Source organism: Amblyomma mixtum, chromosome 8 (assembly GCF_055824585.1).
Source record: "Amblyomma mixtum isolate Tamu chromosome 8, ASM5582458v1, whole genome shotgun sequence".
In the NCBI taxonomy this organism is placed as follows: Eukaryota; Metazoa; Arthropoda; class Arachnida; order Ixodida; family Ixodidae; genus Amblyomma; species Amblyomma mixtum.
In genome coordinates, this window is record NC_143019.1 from 36,917,050 (window position 1) to 36,935,739 (window position 18,690).

Genomic DNA, 18,690 nt, shown 5'->3' on the forward strand with positions numbered 1-18,690 from the left:
TCCGTTCACTACCGCGACGGTCGTGTACTGACTATGTATATCACCCGCTGCGTCTACGTAGGCGACCTCCTCCTCAGGCTTGTCACCGTAGATGCGGTCTATCACCTGTGCCCGTTTTTGTCTTCTTTCCTTGTTTATTTCTGGGTGCATGTTCTTGGGTAAGGGGGGAATCCTGAGATTGCTCCTAATCTCCATGTCGATATCCTCCCTCTGTCTAGCTCCCCTATCTGTTTTGAGTCCGACTTTGGCTAGTGTGGCTCTTCCGGCATGTGTTATGCTGAGTCTCTCTAGCTGTGATGTATGGACTGCTTCTGCGAGCTCTGTAAGCGTGTTATGTATGCCCAGTGATAGGATTTTTTCCGAGGATGTGCACATGGGCAGGCCTAGAGGTATCTTGACGCACTTATGAGAGCGTCGATCTTGTTCCTCTCTGCTGCTTTGAGATTTAGGTACGGCGTAGCGTAGCTGACTCTACTTATTATGAAAGCTTGTATGAGCCTAAGTAGGTTTTTTTCTTTAAGACCGCCTCTTTTGCTCGAGACACGTTTGATGAGATTGAGTTAAAGTGCACGTTAAAGATTGAGTGCACGTTAAAGATCCCCACCCGCCGCGGTGGCTGCAGTGCTCGTCCGCTGAGCCGGAGTACCCGGGTTCGAATCCGCCCGCGGCGGCCGCGTTTCGATGGAAGCGAAACGCAAAAAGCGCCCGTGTGCTGTTGCGGTGTCAGCGCACGTTAAATAACCCCACGTAGTCAAAATGATGCCGCAGACCTCCACTACAGCACCTTTCTTCTTGCACTCCCTTCTTTATCCCTTCCCTTACGGCCAGTTCGGGCGTCCAACGAGTTACGTGAAAACCAGTTTTCAATTTTTTACCAACTATAAATGAGGGCATGTATGTCTGCGCGCTGTGTACGGATTGATTGATTGATTGATTGATTGATTGATTGATTGATTGATTGATTGAAAACGTCCTTATTTACTGAATATTCTTAGAACACTTCCTGAATATTCTTGAAACATGTTGGTGGGCCGCCTAGTCCGGTAGTCCACTGGCTGCTGCGCTGGCCCTCCCCACCAGCCAGTGCTGACGGTCAGGATCATCGCTGAGCAGAATAGCCTCCCACTGCTCCTCCGAGGGGTTGGGAATGGGGTCAACTAAGGGATTATATTGGCATGCCCGCACCATGTGGTAGAGATTAGCTACCTCTCCACAGTGTGGGCACTGCAGAGAGTACAGTGTAGGGTACCGCTGGTGTAACTTAGCTGGCGTTGGGTATGTGTTGGTTTGCAGTCTCCTAGTTTGTAGTGTCTTCTAACTTATTGAGGGATTTGTGTGGTGTTGGGTACTCCTGCCTGACTGTTCTGTATGGTGCGAGCGCCCTCCGCTGTGTACGTAGGACGTCATATAAGACACATCGACATAGTCTTGGAAAGCATTCACGCTGTTCGGGCCTTTCTTCGCTTCCCAACCAGCGTCGACCTCGTCTCGCGGCTTTGGTAAGTCGCATTGATAGCGTCTGCATACTTTCCTCTGTTCAGTCATCAACGTTACCACCCGTAACCCTCTTTCTTCACCTGTCTCCCTGCACCTGTGCAGAGTAGCAGGTCATATAGCTCAGGCTGACCCTCTGATAACAATGCGACAAGTGGGGCTAGTTGGTATTTTTTTTTTTTAGATGTGGCAGAATTGCGCTGTGTATAAAAAGAACAAGACTATACAAGTCTGGACGAAGCGCTACTATAGTTGCGCTTCGTCCAGTTTTGTATCGTCTTGTTCTTTTGATACTCTGCTCATTTCTACTACGATCCCTCTGCCTTTGTTTGAGTGTATGATCGTCGACATTCTCTGTCCCAAAATGTTAACAAGAACAGGCGTAGTGAATCTCAAGGGGCTTTTATTTTCTGGATGCCTGCTTGCCACTTTTGCTCTTGGACTTGCTTCCTCTGCGCTTCTTCGGTTTTGTGGGCTTCGCCGCTTTGCACCGGAACACATCACACTGGCCCTTCTTGACTGCCCCGAAAAGAACCTTGAGTCCCAGCCTCTCGGCCCAAAGGTCGTTGACTCTGTGAAGAAAATTGCGGAAAAGTGGAAGTTTACTCTTTTGTACGTCTGTGGCTGCCGCTTCTGTCCGTAGACCAGTTAAGACCGACGAAATTCGGCGTTGGTAAAAGCACTTGCAGCATTGTTGACTATATGTATTTTTCACCGGCCGCCATATATGTAACCAGAATAAATTACTTTTCGCGAAACATCAGCCATTCGCTTGAATTCAAATCAGTGCTGTGTAGCTACTCCTGTGTGCGACCTATTTTAATCACTTTACTTGAATTTGCAAGGAGCAACTCTATTCGTTTCATCTTATAATAGCCGCGCTGACAGCATAACGTATATGTAATCTTATCTTTTTGTCTGTTACTTGCACGCCACGGCACAACTTTTTGCACAAACATTTAATATAAACTTCAATACCGCGAACACTGCACGATGGACTCATTTTTCGGCCTCGTTATATTCTTAACCGCATCAGCAATAAAGTTGGCACTGGCGCTATGCAAAATTTATTCCTTCTTTCTTACTTGCAATATTGCAAGATTGGGATTACCTTCGCTCTGATAATGGTACTATCTAAGATGACGTGAAAATGCCACGCCCTCAAACTTTCGCAGTACCTCGTCCGCTTCCCCCTCTAGGCCTTCCCAGCACTCACAGTGTGGATAAGGTGTAGAAAACCTTCTGGACCGGCAGGGATTCCGGCGCCTTGCCCTCCGCCGTCACCTCGCAGAAGATCCGCTGCAGACAACTGGGATCTTCGAGGCTGTTCACGCCGAACTTGGCGATGACCTCCAAGATGGGGTTGCGGTAGGTGGGAGCGGCCTCTCTCCGTCTTCTTCCCGCCGCTCCTACCGCACCTACCGCCGCCACGGGCAGATTGATCACACTCGGAACGAGCGCCGCCATGAGTAGGCCTAACGGCAGCAGTCCCAACAGCAGAGCCAGAGGTCCCTTGCCGCTGTGGTGCTTGCGCCGGTGGAGGTAAGGCAGGTGGTCCACGTCGGGGTAGCCGAAGTCGTCCGCGTAGTCCGCAGCTACGTATCCCTTGTAGTCGTAGTGGTCGGTGCTGGGAGCCGCGGCGTACGTCTTGTCGTCTTTCCCCTGGTCCGCCTTCTCGGAGTCTCCGCGGCTGACCTGACTGGAAGAAACCTTGTTGCTCTCGCTAGCCATGAGCAACGGGTTCCGGGATGTGTAGCCGTACTTGGTCTTGACGTACGTTGGCGCCGACTCCTCGGCGGAATCGTAGTCCGTCGTCTTGATAGCGTCGTTTCTTGTTAGGTAACTGTCCCGGTCGTCCTCGTCGTCCTCGTAGTCGTTGGAGGTGTAGTACCCGCCACCGGGCGGCTTTGATGACAAGGTACCGTGCTTGAAACTCGCTTTGCCACCACCGCTGCCGTGGTTTTTGTTGTCGAAGTAGTAGTCGATGGGGCTGTATGGCAGGTTGTACGCGAACGGCCGTGGAGTCGTCGTCGTCGTGGTCGATGTCGAGGACGTCGCGTAGTACGCCGCTGCGGCGTATGCAGCCTGACTACCCGAGGAGCCGGTGTAGACAGAGTCGGAGGAACTCTGCCTGTGTGGACTATAAACTGCAAAAAATAAAGTGAGATTCTATTACATCTGTCGAAACTAAGTCACTATTTATCTGTCACATATTGGTATATCGTTGCTATACACAGGTGCATGGACCGCAATGAAATGAACGAAATAGGACCCCAAAAGCATTGTGAAATTTATGTGTATGCAGCGTTACTATGAGAATGAAAGCGCTTTTCTCGTAAGTCAACCCACTGAAGGAAGCAAAGCTATTGAAGTGATGCCGCTGCCTTGCCAATAAATTCCATAATAGGGTGATGTAGCAATATTCACTGAAATTGAATACCACTCGGAAATGCCCTGAATTTGGCGAGTGCATGTGAACTGTTCGGTTGCCGAGCTGTCGAGTGTTACGAACTAACGTATGTTTCTTGTCTGCCAAAACGAGGGGCTGTCTGAAAGCCTGCGTCACAAACAGATACAGTTCAGCACACTTACCCTCCTCTCCAGCATACCCTACTAGTCGGAACTGGTCTAATTATCCATTTCGACCGAAGATGCAAAGGCTGTTTTGTCTAAAAGGAGACTGAGGAAAACGCCATGAAATTACTGTTCTCAGTAAAAGCTGGTTATCTGGATCTTTCTGGTACCAGACTAACTAACATCAGGTACCAGACTAACATACTGTTCAGTTGAGACGGGTCCGCTCCTTCCCTGCTCCAGTTCCATCGTTGACACAATATTTAACGCTTAATTTCATTAAAATCTTCACCAGGGAAGATGAGGGAAGATGTAGGCAACAAAATCGACCAGAAGTGATTCCACGTAGGCACCAAGAACAAATGGAAAGGGAAAAGCGAAAGAAGAAGGAAACAGTAAGTCTGGTATTGGTGAAGACCGCGCTGACGTCAAAAGGCTGTCGAGTGTAAGAAGCAGTCGGGACCACCGTGGTCGGGACTGGTGCGCACCAGGGCGACCGCCCAGGAACCCCGTGCTTCGCACAGCGGCCATTTGTCAAGGCAGTCGAATGCAGAACACAGTTATTGTCCTTACACAGGCCCAACGAGTGCTCTCCCTTTTGTAAACCACAAACAACTTCCAGGTGTACAGGTGTGGCTACTGGAAGCCACACCTGCACGATCTACACCAATGGCGTCTGCAAAGCTCTTTGCCCCACACTGGAGGGAGTTCCCTAGATAAATTGCCTTGTCCTTGCAGACTATGGATAGCAGATGGAGTGCTACAGAGGCTTTATTCAACAGACTCCTCTAAGCAGAGTGTACCTCGTCCTTACATAGAGTGCAAAAAAAAATTGCGTGGACAATTTGGAAACTAAAGTGTTGAGAGGCGAAAGCCTAGGACACTATGCCCTGACGACTGCCGGTGGATGTGACGTCACATCGTTCCCGTGGCTTTATCGTTACCCAAATCGTACATCTTTCGGGGATCTTAAGTGTTAATTGCGCTTAATCACCCATTTTTTGATCTGATTTGACACAAATCCGACCTTTTTCCGACCATTCTGTGATAATTTTCACTATGCCGTGACGACTTCCGGTGGATGTGACGTCACACCGTTCCCGTGGCTATATCGACGTCCGCGCTATTTCGACGCAATTTCGACATTTTTGCCTTTAATTAAACTAATTACTCTACAATCATTAAACGTGGCTTCTAGGTTCATTTTTTCCTCCTCTATCTGAAGCAACGTTTTCTTCTAATTTAGTTCCAGAGTTAAACGCGTGTGACATGCTTTGTTAACGGACGGCAGTATGAGCCATTAAAGGCTTTCGCCTTAACAAGCGGCATGCCAAACGAAGTTTCGTTCGGCTCAGCAGTTTGCTCTCTAAGAACTGAATACTCACGGTTCTTGTTTGCCATGTGAGAAGATGGCAGCGAGTAGCTGGTTGCGTGGTTCTTGAGGTAGTTGGCGGGCGGTGACTCGGTGGTCGAAAAGGATGGCGGTGAGGACGACGGCAAGAAGCTGCTCGTGATGGGGAGGCTCCAGGAAGCGGAAGTGGCTCCCACCTTTCCCGTGGAGCCGTTGCCGTGCCTGGAAGCTGGGCTCACGGAACGAGGCGTCGCCAGGAGACCCACGGTGGCCGTGTAGCTGCCGGACGCCAGCGCCCAGCTACACGTGCCGAAGAATACCAGCGTGGGAGCCCAGAGGGACGGTGGTGCCATGGCAAACAGTGGGCTGGAACGATTTTGAGCGGTGTATAAGCATACAGAGAGAGAGAGAGAGAATAAACTTTATTAATATAGATAATTACGCGGGTGGTTCACCCACGTCTGGGAAACCATTGGCGAATGCGGCCCTCCAGGCCTGACCGATCAGCTGGCGCGGAAAGGGAAGCTCTTGAGTGATAAGCGTACAGTTCACTAATGACTTTTAGCGCCTGGCGTAGTCGTGTTCAACCATAGAAGAACAGAAAAAGCAGGCAGCAGCAGCGGTTCCTTTGCTGTTTCGTCCAAAAGTGCAAGGGCAGAAACGTTAGAGATTACTGCGGCACTAACATTGGAGAAATGCGTAAGCATTGACGATACCTGATCAATACCACAATTGATTGCCTTACTTGACCAAGTTCCGTCAATTGCCCATCAGAGAAAAAACTTCGCGGCACGCTTCGTTTTCAAATTTGGCGCCAAGCGTTGGCTCTGCCCACACTTCCGGTCATACGGTGCCACACTTCCGGCGATTTCATGTTTGGCGCTTGGCGCCACTTTTGCTCCGGTCCCGCTCACTTTTTACATTTCGGCTCTAATTAATTAACTAATTAACCCAACTTCCTGATATCCGGTACGATATTTTCTGATGCTCTATCCGATGGCAGCATTCTTTTTCACATAAACCCATTCGTTCGGATGTAATCGTGCGGACAAGCTCGTGATGACACGAATCCGCAAACGTAGCCATTAATTACGCATCAATAAGACAGTGAGAAAGAAAGCAAAGCGGCAGTCGTTGCTGGATTGTGTACAGCAGCGCAAGGACAGGACTCGAAGGCGGACGTAGCAAAAACTGTCGTTGTCCTGTTAAATGACGATGGTAGTTTTTGTACGCGTTTTCGTGTGAAAGTAATCCTTGTACATAGCTGCAAATCCTCTTCCTCTTTTTACTATCTGTGCTGCCTTTATTTCGTCCTATCTGTCTCCTCGATCGCCATCCCTTCTTTTATTTCTGCCAGCTGAATACAGTTATCAGGTGTCCGAGAAACAAGCGGCAGTTTCCCGGCTGAAAACATATCTTTTCCTTTTCGTTATTACTTTTAATAAAAGTTCGCATCGAAATACGTGTCAAACTGCGAAAAGCTCTCCGATGAATGATTACAGAACGGCAAAAAAGCGGATATAACTTCAGCATTGTATCTTCGAATATTCTATCCGTATAAAGGTTAGTTTTATTCACACCTACCACCTCTTCCAGCGCAGGAGTCTTAATATAGATGTCTCCTAAGAGTAACCTGTTAATGTACTTTTTTTTCAGAAAAAAAAAAGGGGGGGGGGGGAGTTGGAAGCCTAGTCGCGGCAATATTTTATTTTTCTACAAGCTGGCCAGGGTCAACTTCAAGGTCATGCCAGCCACAAGATTGTTGGTTGTGTTTGACCGTGTTATGCTTTCACACTAAAAGAAACCAACATGCTATTGGTATGCACGGAGCTTCCGAAACAAAGGCTGGAACCTTTAGGCTTAGCGGGTTTCGTTTTTGATGCCCCTAGTTTAAATGGATCACAAATGGTTATGCTATCGTGGCGTCGGTTTCTAAACCTTGCAGTCGTGGTATACTGGCGTCACGCGACCTTTATACAATTGTGCGCCAAGCTTGTCAGCGCGTTCCGTTACCGCAGCTTCGTCATTGACCACGTGACTATGACGTCATTTCGTGTGAAAGGCGCAACCACCACACAACAAGCCTTTAGCAAGTCACGCTGTTCCGCAGGGAGTAGAGCAGGCGACGCTAATACCTAAAATCAAGATCACGAGACCACGAGCGCGCCCAACAAGCTCTCACGTTTTCGTCGCGATGGTCACGTGGTGATGACGTCATTTCATGCGAACGACGCCGTCTGCACAGAGCGTAACCTTTAGCAGTTAACGGAGTAAAAACGCGCTCCCTCTAATGAATTTTCCATGCATCGACGCCGGTTACTTTCCACCCTGTCCATTCTCACTGCTCTTCGGAATGCTTCTCGCTGAATCTAGAGGCCGGGGGCAAGCTTGTGCGCGTGTTCCCTTTCATAACAGACAGCGCAGCGTGTAGGGCGAGCGTCCGTGGCCGCGTCACCCGCGAGGGATGACCGAGCAAGCGGGCCAAGGGTGCACCCCGCTCTGGCCGCCGCTGCGGCGACTCCGAAGCTCACTGCGGCCAGGGGGCGCGCAGAGCGGTATACATATAGCCGACACCAAGTAGCGCGGAACGCTAGCGTGCCGCGACCTTAACCGCGGCGTTTGCGTGACCGGACGCGAAGCCTCAGCAGCGCTTTGGTGTGGAAGAGGGAAAGAGAGAAAGGAAGGAAAGAGGGAGGAAGAGCGGGGAGTTGACCACACCCGGCGGCGACACTGACCCAGTGGACGGCCCCGGGGCTCCCGGGTTCCCGGGCTTATGCCTTTCTCCCTTCTGTACACCCCCTTCTTCTCCCATCTTTTCTGTCTCGACGGCCCCTGTATAGCCGTTCCCCCTTTTATACTTTTCGCCTATTTTATTTTCAGTTTATCTTCTTTTTCCCTTTTGTCAGCCCGCAGGCTATTTGGTGCGGTCGGCTGGCAATTACTTTGACAGCTGGCGGACCGTACGGCCCGCGGGCACGCTGTGGGAAGAGTTTCTGCTTGACGAATCGCTTTTTCTCTTTGTTGATTTTTTTATTCTGTCTGTTCGTTCTCTCTCTCTCTCTCTCTCTTTTTTTTTCTTGCGAATACATGAGTCACTTGACTTCTGCTGAAAGATGTCGTCACGCATTGCGCCCAGGAGCAACTACTATCGAACGTGTCGCAACGGTCAGTTAGGACTGGTTATGATTTATTACTGCTAATTGTTTGATGTCCTGTTCGCTGCGAAGATTGTTCACTGACCGTAACTATAGAATGAAGAATCGAAAAAGAAGTGCATAAAAAAAATGGAAACAGACAACTGCCTGCAGTTCGCAGCAAATTATCGAAGTAACCTCAGACAGTTGTTCCATAAATTACACTCTTGCGGTGTCTTTAGGTATGCGCGCCGGAGACGCGTGAAATGGTTCGCTGACACGACGCTCTAGACATGAGAGAACATGGCATGTCCGTTTCATTAACCATTCTCCCTAATCTAACTGCTATCAAATCAGTAAATTTTGCATTAATCAATCAATAAATACAGGCAGGTTCGATCTAGGCCGCGGCGGTCAAATATTGATGGAGGCAAAATTCTAGAGACCCGTGTGCTGCGCGATGTCGGTGCGCGTTAAAGAACCCCGGGTGGTCGAAATTTGCGGAGCCCTTCACTACGGCGTCCCTCATAGCCTGAGTCGCTTTGGGATGTTAAACCCCAGTAAACCATGAACCAAACCAATCAACCAATGGCTTTGGACACGGGATAGGCGGACGAAGCTCTAACAGCAAGCGAACGAAAAAAACAAACTGAAGAATAAAAAAAGAGGAAAATATAGCATGCTAACGCGCGTTCATCGGCTGACCTCTTTCGAATTAATTCTCTGGTCCGGTCACCATCAAGTGCATTACGAAGTTCCCCCTTACTTCGGAGTCCGCATAATTCGAACAAAGTTTTGGTCCCCTTCAAGATGGAATTTTGGAGATTTCACTGAATGAAGTTTTCTTCTCCTCCCCTTCCACATACACGTTGGAAATGGACAGGTGTTATGCATTTCAGAAGGCCTGCGATCTCACTTCCCAGAGGCAGCTTTGTGAGTGGCTTCTATACGATGACTATACGAGGAATTGTGTCCGTTAATTACAAGGACTTTCTGTTGCTATGTGCGGTACTTCCTGCGATATACGCATATAAGAATTTTCTCCGAGAACCACATGAGGGACTTTCTCTAAATGCTACAAGAAGGGCTTTCTCCAACTATATGCGTGGTTTTCTTCCACAGTTTTATGAGGGACTTTCTCCGACAGTCATATGAGAAACTTTCTCCGATGTCTATATGAGGGACTTGCTCGGGTATCTATGAGGCACTTCTCCAGTGGGAGACTTTCATCCATAGCTCAATGAGGGGCTTTACCCGGCAGTTGTTTGAAGAGCTTTCTCCGACAGCTGCACGAGGTACTTTCTGCGGTAGCTGTTCGAAGGATCTTCTCCCATAGATTTAGGAAGGACATTCCCGGTTAACGGCATCGGTGCTGGAGTTGTGTGCGGCAACCAAAGGGGTGGGCGGTACTGCTATTACTGTGACTGTCTCAACCTGCAATAGGCCGTTAAAGCTTAGTTTTTTTTTCATTAGCGTGATACGCAATTAACAAAATGTCAGTGTTTCTTTTCCATTTTTCCAAAGAAAATTGCCCTCTCTGAGCCACGGGAAAACCAGCTCTTCGATTCCAGAATTGGTCTACTTACTCCCTTATACTGTTACCGCGAGATTAGTAACCATGGACTGGCTCGCACTGCTTTGGCCGTTGGTCTTTTTTGGGGGGCTTAGAACCGCAACAGCTAGACTCTTATCAGCTAGCCCATTTCCCTAACTGCGTTCTTTCACTATACGATCCTAAACACGAGTTGGAGCACCTCCGATGGCGGTTTGAAAGGCAACTACGGAGCACTGTTCAACATTCTGAGTTCATAAGGGTGATATATTTATTTGACCTCAGTTGCAATACATTGTTAATAAATATAATTGACATCTAAGCATGGAAGTCCATATGGAGTCGGTATCGACTTTATATGGAAGCACGTATGGAAACTTATAGACTACTATGACGTCATGTACACTGTATGGAAACCGTGTGGAAATTGCGTAGAAAGCTTATACACTCTGCACAGACAAGATATGGATTTCCATATATTTTTCCATATCTTATGGACTTTAGATTTCCATAATTCTATACGAGATGCTCTTATGGAACGTTTCAGTGGAGAAAGCAGTTCTAAAGTAGCAACAAGACGGGAAAGCAGAACAAATCACGTCACAAACGACCAGCATCTGACGTCACAACAATACCAGAAAATTCCCCGAAAGACTAACCAGACGGTGCTCTGCGATGAAATACCCCATCTTATTCTGGGGATGCCTAACATATCTATACGCTAAAGCTAAAATATGAACTTGGGCTAGTTGATTCATATTTGAAACATTAGAGGGCAACGCAAAAAGACGGCACAGAACACAGCAGAAACGCAAAACACAGTACAGGCGCTGTCTGTCTGGCCTCTGTCTAACCTATCTGACCTCAGTTGCAATAAATTGTTTCTAAAAATAATGGACAAAACAGTTTTAAAGTCGCATCGAGAAGGAAAATCGAAACACATATGAAGTCACAAGCGACCAGCATCTGATGTCACAAACAGTACCGGAAAAATTCCTCAGCGAGCACAAACCATACGATGCTCTCGAATAGAATACCCCATCTTCTGAGGTTGCCCAACTTTGTGCAATCGTGCTGTCGAAAACATGGGCACAGTACACCGAAGTGTAGCGCTTCTCCCACAATAGCCATGCTAACTTTCACTGCATCGTTCCAATTTTAGTATATGTACAGCCTTTGTCAAAAGTTTGGAGCCTAGGGGGTTTGCTTCTGAAGCACACTGTCTGCTTCGTAATGCATCTCCAGCTCTCCAAATTTGCTGAAGGTGAGAAGATTTCTGGTCCTGCCTCCTCCAATGGGTAGGACTACCACAAATGTTACAGGAGTCCCACTGCGAGGCTTAAAAGCAAACCCCCTGGGCTCTAAACTTTTGACAAAGACTGTACTTTGGAAGTACTGGCTACTGTGGGAAAAGTGCAAGGATAGCACGCAAAACTGTCCCACAGTAGCGCAACAATTCGCGTTCAAAAAAAGGCGATAGGGCTCGTTGAATCTTGCTCACCAACGCTGCGGCGGTCGAATTTCGATGGAGACGAAATTCTAAAGGCCCGTGTACTGTGCGACGTCAGTGCACGTTAAAGGACCCACCGGGTGGTCGATTTTTCCGGAGCCCATCACTACGGCGTCCCTCACAGCCTGAGTCACTTTGGGACGTTAAACCCCAATAAACCAATAAGCTAACGAGTATCGACAATGGGTGCTTAGGTAATCATACCTAACAATTCTGGACAAAAATGAACAAGGGAGGGGAAAACCTCAGGTTGCTTGAGCCAACGTTTCGACAAGGGGACTTGTCTTCGTCTGGGCAAAGCGTTCATCGACTAGGGACAGAAATCGACTAGGGACAGAAAATACAGAGAAGCATTCCTAATCCACAAATTTAAAACACTGCAACCAACAGGGATTAACATGTCTAGAGGAAACCTGGAATCTCTCAGGTACATTCCAGGGTTAGCATAATTTTAAATTAACAAATGTCTTGCACGTGCTCAGACCATTTCCTAGAACCTCGCATAAGTATATTATCTTTTCAGGAGGACACAGGGGCGGGATGGGGGGCACGGGCGTGGAGGTAGACAGGGACAAGGGCTTGTCCCTGTCTGCTTCTATGTCCGGGTCTTTTGTTGCGCCCCTGTGTCCTCCTGAAAAGTTATGAACCAACACGGCCAAATACAAGTACTTCCGAGTATACTATCGCTCTTTGCACCCTTCCCACGTCATATCTTCCACCACATTTCCGGCCTTCTCACCGTCTCCCTGTGACTCACCCCCCCCCCCCCCCCTTTTTTTTTCTCCTAATCCCCTACTATCAGTTCTCGGAAACCATGACATTCCTGTTACCCCCTCCGCCTCACCTTTTTGGCTTTCTCTGAACTCGAGCCATTCCCCCCCCCCCCCCCCTGCCTTGTCCTTCCTTGGAAATGCCCCGCCTTCCAGTGCCAGCCTATGTTGTTTGCCTTCTTCTCATTTCCCTGTACCACGCTGACTAATCCTCTTATCTGAGTTTTTCAGGTCCTACAGCGCCTCCCCCCGTCGCAGCCCCTTCAAAGCCTTTGTTCATTACACACCCCCCGGATATAAGTTTTTCCACTATTGCAGCTTAAGGAATCAAGGTTCACCTCCCTCCCCTTCCTGACACGCATCCCCTCTAACACCACTTTCCTTCCCCACCCCCGGGGCCTTCCTCCTCGGAGCGAAGGCCCTATTTAATCCCTGCCAATGATGAACGCTTTGCCCAGACGAAGACAAGTCCCCTTGTCGAAACGTTGGCTCAAGCAACCTGAGGTTTTCCCCTCCCTTGTTCATTTTTGTGATCGCAAAGGACCATCAACCACACCCTCGCTCTACCATGAATTCTGGACAAAAGCATTTTTGAGTGGGAAACCGTTTCCGAACGCAGTCCCTTCATACAATGCAAAGTTTCACTATTGCAATCAATATATCCGCAGATAACCCGATGGCAGTCTTCTATTTTTTTTTTATTGCCCTTTTTGCTATCTTCAGGTGCGTTCACCATTGGTTTTTTATGGCAGTCTTAACTGTTTGATGCGATTGATGGAAGCACTCTAAAAGAAAAGATTCTTCTACATATGAGAAGAATGGGCCATTACCTTCAATATTTCCATAGCAGTGTCTTACAATTTTCCAGTTTTCAAAAACTTTTACCGAGAATGTTGGACATGTAACGGTATAACTCGCGCATCACAAGGGCTATGTGTACTGTAGAGAGTTGGTCTAAGTCGTACTAGTTAGAAGGTAACTAGCACAAAAGACATTGTTTGAAAGGAGCGCTGCCCTCTTCTTGCTCCCGGATTTTAAGTTCTTTGCGCCGGTTATGTCGGAGCTATGTGTACTTCGTAAGTCAGCATCGTAGTCCTTCGTCGCCATGTGTGACTCGAACAACGACGGCTGCTTATTAGTCGCATTTACATACGGGACGGTATGTTCACTCAACATCAAATCGCGTGTGCATTTACAAAAATTTATACACCATATTCGAAAACGCAGGTAACTTAACTGATCAAACTGCACCAGTACATCAAATTGACGAGTTCGTTCATGCTCTGGACAAATGAACGGATAACCAAATGATTTCAGTAAAATGTTTGGTTTGGACTTGAGGGCTTGTTTGTGGTGCCCGTCTGTCTTATACGTGCTCTTCACTTGTTTTCCTTTCTTGGATGTTTGCATCTTTGCTCAGTGCTGCACAATAAGCCTGTTATTATTCGCCGGCATCTTGTCTGCCTTGTCCCAGGCCCAGCTTCTTGTACCGTTCTGCTGTAAATGGGCGGCGGCTAGCAGTACTTTGATATTGGCTTACTGGTTATCGATTCGTAAAAGACCATTCTACCACCATTTCCGATACGGTGATCCAAGTAAGGAAACGTGAAAGATGAATTGAATGCAGCTGGATTCAACACTTGAGCCTATCCGTCGGTGAGCAGAAGACTGCAGTTTGCTAAGATTGCTTGCGTTACAAGTCCTTCTTGAAACCGAACTGTCAACTGCTGGAAATAAGAGGACCGCTTCCGCAGCATTCAAGGGTAAACGCGAAAAGAATTAAGGGCCTTCAAGCGTTACTCACCGTAGAGATGTCGAAGGCGACTCAGAGGCTACCGCTGCGGCGACCAAGTCCTGCGAATGTACCGCGTAGTTGCGGCAAAGTTATCCGGTGCTGTTGGCAGTGGCTGGAGCTTTCGGCAGTGGCGGTGGTGGTGTCGTCACCCGATCACACTACGACCCGGGTAGGGTCGCTAGTCTCCGCGGAGCCTGCCGGACCGGAGTACACACGACGCCACTGTGGGCCGCACGCGGCGTCTCTCTGTCTTCTCTGGTGGTCAGGGTCAGTAGTGGCGTCACTCATGAATGGGACAGGACGCCCCGCACAAGCGTCACGCAGTTGGGGGAGGAGGTATAGGCGTGCACGCTACGTATGTGTGTCTGTGTGCACGGATTCAGGCGGCCTGGCGCGAAGAAAAGGAGACGCCGCGTGTTCCAGTCGGCTTACCGTGTCCCGGACGTGCCCGCCATTGTACGGATGCTCGCTTCCACGGACTCGTCACCCCGCCGCCACCGGCGATGTTCGCTGAGCCGCCGACGACGACGTAGAAGCGAGGAACCCTTTTCGTTTGGCGTTCCGCATTGCCTGCCTTCCGAAGCGACGGCAGACAGTCTTAGCTCTGTTCTTGCAGAGCCAATCGCCGCCAGCTGAAGAAAGAATACATAGACACACACTGGGGTGGGATCCATGGCCATTGCTGGGACCTCCACCTACCTTTGCTTTGTCTGTGTCCGCTGATTTCGCTGTTGATGCGTGTATTCGCGTGTGTTGTGTCTATGCGGTGAGCCGCCTCTTATTGTGGCGAGGAGACGAAGGCGTCTCCGGGATTCGCACGGTCTTTCGAAGAGCTGCAAGACAGGCGCTCCTTATTTTTTGCGCGCGTGTGTATCTGTGTGTGTCTGAGTGTAATGCGTCACGGTAAATCGCGCGCGGGCTTTTCAAGGCAGAACGAGCGAGCAGCTGGTTCCCAGGGGTGAAATGCGTCAGAAGTAGGGAGTGATGGGTCATTTATCACGCTCGGAGATGGTTGCGTTTGTATCTAGATGGTCTGGACTGGTAATGTATTCTCTCAGGCGATGCACCTCCTGATGTGGATATCCTGTTTTGGCGTTCCAATTATTATACGGGGAATTTTTCGTCCCCCTTTCTTTTGAGGGCGGAAGTTTGCCCAACTGGCGGTGTTACTTGAGAGCAGTCTCGTGCTCCAACTGAAAGGAAAAAGAAACGCATAAAAGATGACAAGATGCCACATGAGGCCTGCGTGGCCTCATGTGCCAACGTCCAACAAGTGGGTTGCGAGTAGGCGTTATTATTCAGTGTCTGACTGAATAAGAGCAAGAAAGAATTAGGGCATAGGGGATGGGGGAGACATAGTATTTAGATGGTTGGTTTTCCTTAGTCCAGGGTACCGTTGGCCTTTGCCGCCTCTTTGGCCCTCGTCAGCTACATGAGCTATGTGCTCGGGTTGGAGTCGGTTAGAAGGGCCTTCCACTGCTCTAGACTAGGGATATTAGCCTTGGGCAATAAGGGGCTCTTCTCAGAATCCCAGGTAGCGTGGTGCATCACACCACACCCCCTCTTTCTTGTATCTGGGTAACACCACCGTTTTTTCTTGTTTATTAAGTGGAGGGTTACAATGGTTTGGTTTGGTTTATGGGGTTTAACGTCCCAAAGCGACTAAGGCTATGAGAGACGCCGTAGTGGAGGGCTAACAATGGCGCGGATGTTCCAAAAACTGAATAAATAAGTCAACATTGTAAAGTAATGGCAATGTCATCACTACTCGTATACTTCATCTCTAAAGTGGCTTTCGCCGTTGTGAAAGGTAGAGCTCTCTCGTCCAATCAGGGCCAAGGAAAACAACAAATACTCCGTCAAATATTTGAAAGATGTTGTGACTATTTTTACACTATTATTGCTGTAATTCATAAAGGAGTCCGGGCTGGTGTTTTGATAGTACAGCGAACGTTTCATTCACTGGTTAAATTTGCAGTGAAAGACCGCGCTAACTTAGAACTGCGGAGGCCTGCTGTGATGTGGCGCCCTCCTATTCGCAAACATGGCGTCGGTCGAGTTGGCAGACTCTCCTGCGCGCAGCAGCTGGACACTAGTGATCTTTCCTTCCTAAAGATGGAGCCACCAGTCGCGGAGTGAGGGTACGGAGGAACACGTTTTGCTGCGCACGCCATTTTGATTACCTCAGATAGCGGCAGCCTTTGCAATGCTGCAAACGATTTTGTGAGGAGATGGAGTACTGATGCGCACGCGTCTACGTCACATTCAAATAGCGTCACCTCCCCTCCCCCCCCCCCCCCTCTCATGCATCCCCCACTCCTTCGTTTAGTAATGCACTGCTTGCCCACTCCGGACGCGCTTCGTCCGTCCGTGTTTTCGTCTTTCTGTGCCTTTTAGTGCGATTTGATCAGTAGTTTGCCCACTAAAACACCATAATTTTAACGATCGTGTTTTTATTCAGACAAGACAATAAATTTTTTGAGAGGATTAACGTCCCGAAACAACTTACGGGGCTATGAGGGACACTGTTGTGGAGGACTTCGGATTGATTTAAATCACCTTTGGTTCTTAACGTGCGCTGACATCGCAAAGCACATTGCCGTTTTCGTGTTCAGAATACGGTGGCCAAGTGGTTGAGCATCCGCCTCGCATGCGCGAGGTGCGGGTTCGATCCCCAGTGCCGTGGGGTGCCCACGGTGCTACAAGGGGTAAAAACTTTTCCCTGTCCTGGTGCTGGGTTTATGTGGGGTGAAATGCTTGGGAAATGGGTCTTTCACCCTACCTTGAGAAGTCGAAAAACACCTTATGCCATGTCACACTTTGGCTACAGATACCGTTGCGCCATAAAAAATCCATCATAATAATCATCATCATCATCAAATGCCACCGCCGAGAACCGGAATCGGTGTCGCGAACTTGAGATCTGGATCCGACCGTTAAAGCCACTGAGCCACCGCACAGCGTAAAGACAACAAAGGATTAAACTATAACAGACAGCAGCTTCGATTAGGCTGCTGTCAATAAAGCTAAAAAATTCAAAACAGCCTTATCACGTGGTAGCGTGTGGGAGAGAGGGGGGGAGGGTGTTCTTACTTTTGCTGCAGTGTGTTTATTGGAAATGCACTCAGAAAGTGAGCCCACGATCACAGAGATGATCTTAAAAGAGCAGAAAACAAGAAACATAACGTTATAACTGGTTTATTGGGGTTTAACGTCCCAAAGCAACTGAGGCTATGAGGGACGCCGTAGTGGAGGTCTCCGGAAATTTCGACCACCTGGGGTTCTTTAACGTGCACTGACATCGCACAGCACACGGGCCTCTAGAATTTCGCCTTCATCGAAATTCAGCCGCCGCGGCCGGGATCGAACCCGCGTCTTTCGGGCCAGCAGCCGAGCACCATAACCACTGAGCCACCGCGGCGGGGCGATAACGTTATAACTGAAATATCAAACGTGTCGGCTCCGCCTTATACCACGAGGAGGATTGCGTCGCAAGTTGTGCGGCAGTCGAAAAGCAGCCAAGTCATCGTTCGAACCCCCCCCCCCCCCCCTCTCCCAGAATGATCGCATATTTCCGCGCAGTTCGGTGTGTAATCTGCACGCAAAGACGGCTGATTAGCTTGCTTTAAGCAGCTGATTGGTGTGTCGTAAGCAGCTTCGATTTGTAATCACTTGCAGGCCGGTACTATACTCTCACGCGGGCGTATGTGTGCTGTTCGACCACTACACGCGTCGTGGGAAGTGCCTCCTTTATAAGACAAGAAAACAGAAGAAGAAGGATAACGGAGAGACTTCACGATTTCGCGCACGAAGTGCGGTTCGCGTGAGGAAATTTTTTTTCGGCGCTCTGCGAACTTGACCTACCCTCACTTTCTTTCTTCTTATCCTTCTCACTCTCTGTCGACGGAGGAAGCCGACGAACGCGGCTGGAGCACGCAACGTGCATTATGAATGCGACAAACGGGTCTTTGAATTCATTTGTTTATGATTATCTTTCTTTCTTTCTTTCTTTCTTTCTTTCTTTCTTTCTTTCTTTCTTTCTTTCTTTCTTTCTTTCTTTCTTTCTTTCTTCCTTTCTTTCTTTCTTTCTTTCTTTCTTTCTTTCTTTCTTTCTTTCTTTCTTTCTTCCCAGGTTGCCCCGATGATTAAGGCGGAATTTTCGTACGAAAAGTGCCCGAACAAGAAAACGAATCTCACCCGTGGGAAATGAACGACTCTGCTTCGGAGAAACACCCGATTGCCGCACGTGTAGTATATGAGGGAGCCTCGCAACTAACTTCCGTTCTGCGTGTCCTAATCGGAAGGAAGTGGGGAAATGGCTTCCAGCGGTAGCGGCCGGTGCCGCGACTGTTGCTTCTGCCGTTTTTTGGTTCCTTATACAAGAGAGCCCGGCTTCGGGAGTTCACTGCCCAAAGATTGTTCCGTCTGGTCGTGACTGCGGTTGCAGCGACGCACTTATAGACGCTATTAACGATTGACACCAGCAATGTGCCTGTCACACGCAAACTCG

At 48.8% G+C, this 18,690-nt stretch overlaps 1 protein-coding gene across 1 annotated transcript; it reads right to left on the reverse strand.

Annotated features, from left to right (window-relative positions):
* Positions 1-1,897: 1,897 nt before the first annotated feature.
* On the reverse strand, positions 1,898-5,772 carry LOC149332112 (uncharacterized). The gene is made up of 3 exons (XM_089557475.1): positions 5,454-5,772; positions 2,711-3,641; positions 1,898-2,066 (listed from the first exon to the last, which is right to left on the reverse strand). Exons 1-3 carry the CDS (start codon positions 5,770-5,772, stop codon positions 1,898-1,900), a joined length of 1,419 nt encoding a protein of 472 aa, XP_089413601.1.
* Positions 5,773-18,690: the final 12,918 nt, after the last annotated feature.